General features: G+C 45.7%; 1 protein-coding gene across 2 annotated transcripts in view; it reads left to right on the top strand.

Annotated features, from left to right (window-relative positions):
- The window catches only part of VPS13B (vacuolar protein sorting 13 homolog B), a 1,123,013-nt gene that overhangs the window by 973,438 nt on the left and 137,234 nt on the right, over positions 1-12,341 (top strand). For both annotated transcript variants that reach the window (XM_075582636.1, XM_075582637.1), the window contains exons 40-41: positions 1-124; positions 9,578-9,759. The exon at positions 1-124 is cut by the window's left edge and continues 73 nt beyond it. In XM_075582636.1, the coding sequence (XP_075438751.1) occupies positions 1-124; positions 9,578-9,759 (306 nt within the window). The remainder of the gene's footprint in view (positions 125-9,577; positions 9,760-12,341) is intronic.

Raw genomic sequence — 12,341 nt, 5'->3', positions numbered from 1 at the left:
AGAGCAAGGCATGTGAACTCCAGCTGCCCAGTATCAACGTGGTGAATGACCAAAAGGAGCTCGTAACCTCGGACCTATGGAGAATCGTCTTGAACAGTAATACTGGTGGAACCGATGACCAAAGGTAATCAGAGTTATTAGACAATCAGATTACACTTTAATTACATCCCGGTTTGCTGTTTTTCACTGTAGTTGGCATTTGAATGGTTTACTTTAGCAGTACTATAAACTGCACCTCCCACACAACCTTGTAAAGGGAGGTCTGCTGAGCTTGTGTCTGGTGCTATTTTGTTCACAGATAATCCTTTGCTCTGCTCGGTTTGTGTGAACGTTTTGCCAGCCCTCCTCTTGATTTCTTGCCCCTTACAAGCTGGTAATCACTGATGTTTGCATATCTCAGCTGACGTTCTAGGTGTCAAGGAGCAATGGATTGTGTATGTGGGAAGCCATGTTCAATTCAACAACTTGCAATCATTTTGAATAAACAAATATATCAAAGCCCGGTGGATAAAGGGGTAAACTCTCAGATTTGAAAACATGGAAGACTCTAACTATGGATGTAATAAAAAAATGCTGTTTAGCACAGCATTAGTGGTTTAACCATGTAGTGCCTTTATTTTTGTTGGCTTTCTTTCAAAAATGTAAGTGGCCGAGATTCACTGTGACATCTGTTTTCTTCTCTATGTATAAGAAGCATAAACACTTTGGAACATGCCCAGTTACTATTTCGATGTAAGCCAAGCCATGGACCGTCGCAGCATCATACAGAGTCACATATTACGGTTTACTACACATGCTTAACCATTGAATCATGTGTAATATGTACTCATGTAGAGGTATGTCGAAATACCCTCATGACCAGTGGCCCAGGCCGCTGCTGTGGACATGGAACTCAAAAATGTCCTGATCATCTTGCACTAAAACGGTGGGGGAGTCTCAGCTGATGCATAAAAAGGGCCATTCGGTAATAGAGAGACTACGTAAGTAGTAAACAAGAAAAACAAATTACAGTTGGAAGCTATTTTGTGGACACATTGTTCCCAAAGCAGATATCAGTTGGACGCCCTCCTCCAGTTTCTAAGCCCTCTGTGGGGATGGAAGGAATTTACCAAGGATTACATTTGTGCTGGGGTTTGAAATAGACAGTGAAATGCGTCCCGCTGCTGCCCATCCGCCGAGTATCTGAAAAAGAAGGGTTCAAATCTCTATTCCGCTTTGGCTTCCAGTGCACGGCTACACTTTGTTTGCTTGAAGGGCGAAAGTAGTCACGGATATCAAGAGGGGAAATAGGAAAATAGGAAAAATGGATCAAAGAATCAATAACAGAATTAAACATCTGCTTTTCATTAATTGTGTCGAGTTGGGCATGATTCCTTGATGCTAATTGTAAAAGAATGCATTTTCATCACTGAGAAGTTAAGTGCTTTAGACAGGGTTAATTCCTCTGAATTTGGGACCACCACAAAATTACCTTTGTGGTCAACTTGGCATGTGAAGACTGTGGGAATGATACATGTAGCTAGTAAGAAGTCAGTGCACTTTTTTTTGTCAAACCAGTTGACATTATAATCCCAGCTATTGTTTAGCATTGAAATGAGATTTAATATGAATGTTGCATATTTTTCTATGCTGAACTTTGATCAATATTTCCACATTTACAGTAGAGAAGGGTAATGATTAGAGTCGCCACAAATCTAGTTGAGGATCTTAAAAGCATGTTACATTTAAATAATAGTCCATATATATATATATCCAATGCCTATTATCGACTATGGGGACATAGTATACGGCTCGGTAACCCAAACCCACCTTAGCAAACTTGATACCCTCTACAATTCAATATGCCGTTTTGTTCTCCAATGCAACTACAACACACATCACTGCAAAATGTTCAAAGAACTAGATTGGCCATCACTTGAGTCTAGGCGCAAAGTTCATCTTTCCTGTCTTGCCTTCAAATACTTTCTGGTCAAGCTACCCGTCTATCTGAACGAGCTCCTAACCCCTACCACATGCAGCACTTATCATCTGAGATCTGACTCCAAAAGACTGTTCATGGTCCGAAGATTCAGCAAAGTATCCGGCCGCTCCTCCTTCTCTTACCGTGCACCCCAAAACTGGAACAACCTACCGGAGACTCTCACAGCCGTTACCAGTCTAAGTTCTTTCAAAACTAAAGCTGTCTCACATTTTAATCTGGTCTGTAACTGTTACATACGCCTATGATATATATGATCTCTAGCTGTGCATGCAATGTATTTATATATAATGCAGCATTTCCCAAATGGGGTTCTGTGGAGCCGTCCCAGGGGTTCTGCCTACGGACGGGCCGCCCGCACTCACTGTGCCAGATTTCTCCTTCAACCTTTCCCGATGCCTGCTGTCATGGCTCTCCCCCTCAACCCCACACGAGCCCGCTCTCAGTTCAGGACTGCAGGAGCGCGCTCTAGCAGTGCGGCACTTCCGGTGCCTGCTAAAGCGCATGTGTGTGCAGCCCTGACTGCCTCCTGCCCTGCCGCCGCTTTCGCCCCGCTGCTGCCGCCTCCTTCGCTCTGCTGCCGCCGCCTCCTTCGCCCTGCTGCCGCCGCCTCCTTCGCCCGCTTCCGCCGCCTCCTTCGCCCGCTTCCGCCGGCTCCTTCGCCCCGCTCCCGCTGCCTCCTTCGCCCTGCTGCCGCCGCCTCCACCCCGTTGCCGCCGCCTCCTTTGCCCCCCTCCCACCACCTCCTTCGCCCCGCTTCCGCCGCCTCCTTCGCGCCACTACGTCTTTTGCCCTGCTCCCGCTGCCTCCTTCGCCGCGCTCCCTTCGCCGCGCTCCCGCCGCCTCCTTCGCCCCGCTACTGCCGCCTCCTACGCCCTGCTACCGCCACCTCCGATGCCCCGCTCCCGCCCCCTCCTTCGCCCCGCTCCCGCCCCCTCCTTCGCCCCGCTGCCTCCTTCGCCCCGCTCCCGCCGCCTCCTTCGCCCCGCTCCCGCCCCCTCCTTCGCCCCGCTCCCGCTGCCTCCTTCGCCCCGCTCCCGCCGCCTCCTTCGCCCCGCTCCCGCCCCCTCCTTCGCCCCGCTCCCGCTGCCTCCTTTGCCCCCCAACGCCGCTTCCTTCGCCCCCCTGCAGCTTCCTTTGCCCCCCCGATGCCACTTCCTTTGCCCTCCCTGCCGTCGCTTCCTTCGCCCCCCTGCCGCCGCGTCCTTCGCCCCCCTGCCGCCGCCACCACCGCTGCTTCCTTCGCCGGCAACCGCAGGGCAGGATACCAGCCTCTACTCCCGCCTGAGGTAGGCTGAGGGGTGCTGGGGGAGATATGTATTGGGCCAGTGGGGGTCGTTTAAAAATGTATTGGGGCAGTGGGGGTCGTTTAAAAATGTATTGGGGCAGCGGGGGTCTTTTAAAAAACCCTGCTGTTCCGTGCGGTAAAATGAAGTCTTCTGCAAAATAATGAAAAAATTTCACCTGTGGCACTTTTTTTTTTTTTATCATGTACTACGCTAAAAATATTTTAGGGGTGCCATTCTGTTGTACAAAATATTTTAGGGTTCCACGACTAAATTTAATTGTGAAAAACTGATATAATGTATACCCTGTTCACTTACGTAACTATATATTTGTAACCATGTATTGTTTGTCATTATAACTCTATGCCCAGGACATACTTGAAAACGAGAGGTAACTCTCAATGTATTACTTCCTGGTAAAACATTTTATAAATAAAAAAAAATGCCTTCTGTGGGACCCCAGTAAAGGAGTTATATTATACCTGATTGTGAGTGTGCTATTGGGGTATACCCTAAAGCTGAGGTGGGCAACCCTGTTGCCAATCGCCACAAGTGGCAAATTGGCCATGAAAGTGTGGCGAATTTGAGTTTGCCAGCGTGTCCGGATTAAAATTTGTATATGCGGGAAGCGCGGCGGTGGCAGCGAGTGTGGTGGCGGCGGCCGATGAAAGCGCTGGTGTTGAGGGGGCGGGCGCGGACGGTGGCCGGGAGCAGTGAGGAGGCGAGTGCTGAGTAGAGGAGAGTATGACCAATCAGAGAACGGCGGGGGTGCTGCACCATAGAGATTTAGAAAACACACAGCCACCCCAAGCTCCCTATGAGCGGAGGCCCAAGCTTTCTGTACGCCTAACAGGTAGCACCAGTACCGTAATAGCTGCTGTTTCCCATAGGAATAGGGCAAAGGGTGTTACATATAATATACAGATTAAGCTAAATACAGGAAATACATCTTATATTGTGTATAAATATAGATCAACATTTTTGTTGTACTCTATATTCCACGGGTGCTGTGAACCAAATGGCTCATAACAATCTCAAAAGACTTTCGTATTGTTTGTCTAAATACATGTCTTGAAAACCACCATGAGCTTTTAACTGATGGTAAAATTCATACTTCTAGCAAAAAATGTATCATAAGCCTTAACACCCTTTAATGCAGGATGTAGAAGCAATACAATGCCTACAGTGCATGTGTGATTTATGTATTACACTGAAATACCATATGTTGGGTATAGCCTGACTTCCACATTCAGTAAGGAGATACATACAGCAAATATAGTGACTTAAGTGATATTAAGAACATAATGGCTGTTCCCTGTAACTACAGCAGTTGACCTGTTCAAAACAGTTTTTTGCAGTTGAAAGTTCGGCATATATTACTATCCCAGGGCGTACTTTAACACGTATCTATCTGTATATACCGTGATTAACAAGCTTGGGCTCGTGTTTACTACAGACATAAAGGCCTCACGCCTGTACTCGTAGGTTACAGTGTTTTTAGTTGTTTGTTAAGATGTGTTCAGAGATGGGGGGCAATGTTTTATTACCTGGGAGTGATTGTCATCATCATAAACAAGCTTAGGTGACCTACTGATATTCTGCATCCCTTTTTCCTTGATCATAGGAGTATTTACAGAATCATGTTATGTGTTCAGTGTGAAAACTAAAAACTGATCAATACAAGGGGTGTAATCATTATTTAAAGGGGCGAGACCAGTGATAATAACTGCACCCACTTAGCAGGATGCAGGTTCCTGCAGTACGGGTATTTTTATTGGTATGGCATTAATAGTGTACGCAGCGCTTTACAAAAGAGACAATACGTTGCAGGAAAATATAATAAGTGCAACAAACAAGATCAGACAATAGGAAAAGTAATCCCTGTGGATCATGACGTCTAGGACATTTGGTCGCGGCCATTTCGTCGCGACCAAGTGGCCGTCGGCGTTTAGCCTCAAGTGACCTCGCCACCGGATGCTTCCCTGACAAGGTAAGTTCCGAACCTTCGCCCTTACCCTAAAATCCCCTAATGTTAACCCGTAATACCAATGCTACCCGTACCCTATAAACCTTAATCGCTTATCCTTACCGCTAAAACCCCTACAGTTAGCCCCTTACCATAACCACTAAAACCCCTAAAGGTAACCCCCTAACCTAACCGCTAAAGCCCCTTAAGGTAACCCCTACCCTAACCGCTAAAACCCCTAAAGGTAACCCCCTACCCTAACCGCTAAAGCCCCTTAAGGTAACCCCTACCCTAACCGCTTAAACCACTAAAGGTAACCCCATACCCTAACCACTAAAACCCCTAAAGGTAACCCCTAACTGCTAAAACCCCTAAAGGTAACCCCCTACCCTAACCACTAAAACGCCTAAAGGTAACCCCCTACCCTAACCACTAAAACCCTAAAGGTAACCCCCTACTCTAACCGCTAAAATCCCTAAAGGTAACCCTCTACCCTAACCACTAAAAACCAAAAGGTAACCCCCTAGCCTAACCACTGAAACCCTAAAGGTAACCCCTACCCTAACCACTAAAACCCTAAAGGTAACCCCCTACCCTAACCGCTAAAATCCCTAAAGGTAACCCCCTACCCTAACCACTAAAACCCTAAAGGTAACCCCCTACCCTAACCGCTAAAATCCCTAAAGGTAACCCCTACCCTAACCGCTAAAATCCCTAAAGGTAACCCCCTACCCTAAAACGTACCTTCTCGTAGAAGCGGCCAGCGGTAGAGGATCCCTCTGCGGCTAAATGCTGGTGGGAACTAGGTCGCGGCGAGACGGCTGCGACCAAATGTCCCATTGCAGACCCCTGCCCCTGAAACGCGTACAGTCTAAGGCTGCGCTTATAGTGCCTGGCGACGGCGATGCGGCGTCGCTCCAAAACTAATCCATTGAATCCGTCGCATGCGCTTATAGTAAGCGCAACGGAGCGACCAAAAATTTGGAAGCCAGTAAAATTTGATTTTGTTTTAGAGACAGTCGCCACATGTGACTGTCTCTAAACCAATCACAGAGCGCTACCCTCCTCCTTGGTGACGTCACTGGCCTCGTCGCCAGCGACGTCGTTTAAAACTAAAGTTCAACTTTCGCCAGTGGCGACGGGTGACGTCATCGGTCGCGTCGCCGGCACTATAAACGCGGCATTAGTGTATTCACTAAAGACCAAGAAGCTATGACCTAAACGAATGCCGCTTTCTCTTTGTCAGTGTTAAAGTGTAGGACCCAAGTGAACTAATGGCAGCGATAGTTTAAATGAGGAAAATTCTTGATGACTGATGCTGTTTTAAAATAATGAGATCAGACAATAATTCCACATTTATATTAGCAAAGTTCAGTTTACAGCAGGGATTCTGTGTAAGGGGAGTTACTGTTTATCCTCTCACCCCAGTGATAACATTATCAGATACCTGAACAGTTACATTGTAAGCGTTTCATAGCAAGCACTCCTTTTCCCCAGTGTTTACCATGATGTAATATGCACTTATACCTAGTATTCTTCTGCCCTGTAATACGCCTAGTATAATACCTATGGAAAGCCCGGACAGTAGTAACTGGTGCAAGACATGAGAGAGAACCAGTATGGAGTGCGGGTGAGGGAGAGACGGTACTTAGTATACAAGCCCAACAGATGATGAGAAAAGCGAGGCGATATGGGACCTAAACCCATTGTCAATTCTGAATGTACATTGTTTACACACATTGCAGAGACAACTTGAAGAATAAAAACTCTTTAAAAAGCATAGTTTGATTAAACCACTTGCTCCTAAGACTACGCTTATAGAGCCGGCGACAGCGACGAGACGTCGCGGCAAAACAAATGCATTGCTGCTGTCGCATGCACTTATAGTAAGCGCGACACCACGGAGCAACGGATTGGTCGCGATCGCTGGAAGTCATCTCTATTTGATTTTCCAGCGACCGTCGCCTGACCGTCGTGTCCTAAGCCTAAGGCTGTGAGTACAGTGCCCGCGACGTCGCCCAAAAACAAATCCACTGCTGCCGCCGCGTGTGCTTGTAGTAAGCACAATGGTGACGGAGCGATGTTGCGTCATGAATTTTGGAAGCTGGCAATATTTGATTTTTCAAGGGCTGTCGCCTCATGTGACAGCCCCTGAACCAATCAAATGCCAGTTAGCCTGCGCCGCCGCTGCAAAGCGAAATATAACTTTCGCTAGCGGCGACGGGTAACGTCACCCGTCCCGTGCGGGCACTATACGTGCGGCCTAAGTGGGACTGCACTTTTGGTAGAAGACACAAATGGTTTATCATATGGGAAACATAAGGATGACGTTTGCATGAATTGTGTGATTGTTAAATGCCTTCATTAATCATTGAAATGGCCGTGCATTAAGAACACAGTGCTATCTAGCTCATTATAAACATACTTGTGGGGAAAATGGCATATTTCACAACCCAGCTAATTTGAACAGAGTCTACAGGTAAACATTTCACTGTAGAGTAATTTCAGCATTTTAGGTTAGGACGGAAGTGTGAGAATATAAACAGCATTCCCAAACTGTGCAGTGCTGTAATGTCCATTAAATGTGATTTAAATTGAGGCCTTTGTTTGTTCTGGCCTAGTGTGATGGCAAGCGAAGGGATTATTATTTAGCATTTGCTGCTTACAAAAGGCTGCAGTTGGATTTCTGGGGTCAAGAAGTGTTATTAGCCTGAGTAAAGCCAAAGGGAGGACTCTTCAGTCAAAGTAAACTCGCCATTTCCTCTTAAGATATTCCTTGGCAGGTTTCTTTGGAACATAAAGGGACATCAGTGTCATTGCTTGAGCTCTGTGTGATCCATAGCATTCTAGTGAGATGGAGCAAACATATTGGTGAAATAAAATAGCACTTACAGCAGCAACCTCAAATAAATACATGAAACCACCAATGGGAGAGCGAGCATATAGTCTCCTGGAAAATTCTGAAAATCAGAGCATTGTACCAAGCAAACATGAATTACATTTACTTAGATTGTAAGCTCTCCGGGGCAGGGATTTCCTTTCCTATTGTCTGACTTTGCTGCGCTTATTGTATTATTATAATTCCCTGTACAGGCAGTCCTCGGTTTTCCGACATGCGTTTCTCAAAATGGCGTTGGATAGCGAAACATTGTAAAGCGAAACACGTTTTCCCATAGGAACACTGTTTAAGGTTCCGTTCCTGAAGGCATTTTTAATGCTAAAATACACAAAATATTTTACGCAGACAATAAGATATGCAGCACACACATAAATTATAGAGCGCATATACTGTATTATATATATAATATAACATAATATATAATATATTATATAGTATAATATAGTATAATATATATTATATACACAAACAACTTTGCAAAGCGTCATAAGAGCGTTGGATAAGCCGTTTTGGCGTTGTAAAAATGAATATAGGTATGTATTGCATAGCGTTGGATAAGCCATTCGTTGTAAAACGAAGCGTTGTAAAACGAGGACTGCCTGTACTGTATTGCCTACATACATACATTTATGTACAGCAAGGCCCCCGCTTCTCGGCGCTTCGCTTTTTCCGAGAAGGGGGCCGCCATCTTTGATTTTCAGTCGCACATGCGCAGAACGGGCGGTTGCGCCCAGCACGCATGCGCAGACCGTAGTTTGCGCGCGCAGACCATAGGCCACGCATGCGCAGAACGGCAAAAAAGCCGTTCTGTGCATGCACAGAACTGAAAATCGCCGTATCCGCTTTCCGGCAATTTTCACTATATGGCGGGCCCCTGGAACGGAACCCACCGTATACCCGGGGCCCTCCTGTATTACATATTACTTCTATGTCAATGGTATAAACACTGCTTTTTAATGGGTTTACCCAGTTCGAATCCCATTGTCATCATTCGTCACCCTTGGCAGGTCACTTTATCTCTGTGCCTCAGGCGCATGATGGCTGCAGTATTTTATGTACAGCACTGTATAACAAAATAATGACAAGATATAGTTACCATTAGTTTTGAACATTTACTTACATATATGTAAAAAAAAACAATGTCTATCTCATAAAAAATAAATGAATTACAGCTGTGCTAGTTTTTCTCCTATCTTGTTTGGCTAAGTTAACTAATATTTTTGGTTATAAATAGGAAAGAATAACAGTATGCGGATATAATTACAAAATTGAATGTCGCTTTTTCAAGAAAAATATTTATGCAAATTCTAACAGTGAGATGTGAAATAAAATATAATTACTTTGGCCGGTGTTTTAAAGATATTCTGGGCAAGTGGTCATGGCCATCTGTACTATCCTATAACATTTTATAATGATATAACAATCATTTATTTTTCTAATTCCCACAGCTCGGAGAGTGAATCTGGCTCACAAAGTGCTTGCGACCAGCTGGTAACTCCTACAGCGTTGGCAGCCTGTACCAGGGTTGATTCGTGCTTCACTCCTTGGTTGGTGCCCTCACTTGGCGTTTCAGTGCATTTTGCTCACCTGGAACTCCACCTATGCCATCACCTGGATCAGTTAGGCACAGGTACATCTTTGTTTCATTTCCTTCTTGTGGGTTCTTCTAACAGCTGTATGCCGTGGGCAAGCTATACATTGGCAGTTCTTCTCCTTGAATTATTATGTTGTTTTCTTATCATAAGCCACTGAGATAATGAAAGAAAACACATTAAAAAAAAAACAGCTCTGTATACCGATGTATATTACAAACAGAAATGTAAATGATATGTAAGTGCCGCTGGCCCTGAGAGCTTACAATTTAAGTAGTGTGCGGAAGAAAACACATGTGTTCAAAGATCTAAGAGCCATGCTGGTCCTGGAGAAATATGGAGCAATTGTTATAATAACTTTTAGGGGACCAACATTAAAAGTCTTCAGAGATAAAATCATTGTGTAATACAATTTCAAAACCTCATAGGGTTCTTCTTGAAGTATACTGTGGCAGCACAGTTGGAAGAAAGCATAAGGTGATAAGTATGTGTGAACATATACTCTTTATGGAGACTTACATATATAATGGGAAAAATGTTTTTTTTTATGCAATATATAGTACATGCCTTTGCCTCTCTTTCTATGGGGCCCTAATGTCCTAGTGGATTGGTGGCTTCTGATATCTCTGTGTCTCCTGTATCCTATTGACCACTCTCAGGCTAATAAAACTTGTTAGCCTAATTCTCATAAACAATTCCAAACCTAGATCCGTCTTATTATTCAAGGCTTTCTTTTAAACCTATATTTTCATTGAAGTATATCAGTAGCCTTAACATTGACTACACCAACACACTTCTCTTCTGTGCCATGCGCTCCAAGTGTAGATACATACTACAGATGGTCTGATATTATTCTAACTTTGTATGTATATCTTCCACTATGACACTTAGCTTATAAACAGGGATTCTCTTCTCCCTTTTATGTCTGGTGCTCTCCTCTGGCTGCTCCCTTTTGTGTGATGTCACTGTGTGATCAGCACGAGATTGTACAGCCAGAGTCCCACCTCCCCTTAAAATTATTGGGTCTCTGTGCCCCATGCGGGGCATTTATAGATGGCACATCGGAATGGCAGGTCTAGACAGTGTATTGGTCCCACGCGGGACATTTAATTAATCCTGGCTTTTGGGAGTGGGTGGTCGGGTGCGAGGCGGACATCGCAGGAAATGTCCCCGTGTCCCAGCGGCTTTTTGGTATAACAAGCCTCACACTGATGAGATCCAAAAGGTCTGTGAGTAGATTTATTAGCTATGCGCTTTAACCCAGGCTGTGCAGAAAAGCTGTATAATGCAGCAGGCATAAGCTTATAGGAGTCCATGTCAAAATTAATTTGAAGAAAAAGGTGACACTGTGTGCTCATTTGCATGTCGTTTCCCAGAATTCCATGCTGCTGTGGAAGCTCTGTATGCTAGAAGATAATGGTGAAAAGCAGGGTTGCAGACCTGTTTAAGACATATGAATGTGCTCACAAGTGATAATTTAATTTTTCACAATCTTCACCAAACTACATCAAATCCAGCAAACTTCTGGAAGGTCATTAACAATATATTACAGGCTTCTAGCCACCAACAACCATCTAATATCAAAAAGGATGATACTATTCTGACAAATCCCACTGATCTAGCAAACACATTCAATGAATACTTTGTTGGGGTGTGCTACATCCCTACTATCAAAGCGCAACCCAAACTACAAATATGAAACTAAATCTGGGAGAACCCTTATAGCCCCACCCTCTCTCAACAGTGCCCACAATTTTCAATTTGCCCCAGTATCTGAAGAGAAAATTATACAAGCTCTCCTGAAAACTCTCACCTGACCCACTGCAATCAAAGTTCCTACGACTCAGTGCCCCAAACGTTGCCATACCGCTTGCTTCCCTATTTAACTCTATTTCCTGATCACCCTGGCAGTGGGCACCATTGGATTAATCCCTTCTCACTCTAGGTAGGACAGGAAGTAGACTTTTGCAGGTAGGCCATATAAGGCCCCTCCCTCTACCTGCACATTAGTCTTTTTCCTGTCCTCACAGCTAGGAGTAGGATTTTTTATTTTCTAATAGGACTCACCTACTGCACCTAGTGCAGATATCCAGGGTCTCAGCCTCTCTGCCCTGAAGCTCCGATCGACGCGCCCTACGGGTGGCAAGACGGAGACCCCTTAGAGTCGGGGGAGCCCCTGGAACCCATTGGGGGGGGGAGCAGCTGCAGCCGCGGGCGGGGAAGCTTATGTGCAAAAGCCCCAGGACCAAACGAAGGTGCACAGCAGCTGCAGCTGGGAGCCGTGGAGGCCCAGACTCGCCGCATTAGCGTCTGGTACGCTGCGGTAAAGTACCCAGGAGTCCGCTACACGCGGAGGGGGGAGCAGCCATAGCTGCGAGCCGGAGAAAAGGCTCAATTGACCGCGCTAGCGTCTGGTACGCGGCGGTAAAGTACCCCAGGAACCCTGCTACACGCGGAAGGGAGTAGCAGCCTTAGCTGCGAACCGGAGGAAGGTTCATATTGACCGCGTTAGTGTCTGGAACACTGCGGTAAAGGGTACAGTGCACGCGGCCGCTCGGGAGAGCGCGCGTCACATCCGGCCGGCAGATGCGTGCACAGACACGCGAGCCGTGCACGAGCA

This window comes from Ascaphus truei, chromosome 2 (assembly GCF_040206685.1).
Source record: "Ascaphus truei isolate aAscTru1 chromosome 2, aAscTru1.hap1, whole genome shotgun sequence".
NCBI classification, from domain to species: domain Eukaryota; kingdom Metazoa; phylum Chordata; class Amphibia; order Anura; family Ascaphidae; genus Ascaphus; species Ascaphus truei.
The sequence above is the reverse complement of the archived record's forward strand: the minus strand, read 5'-3'. Positions and strand labels throughout refer to the sequence as shown.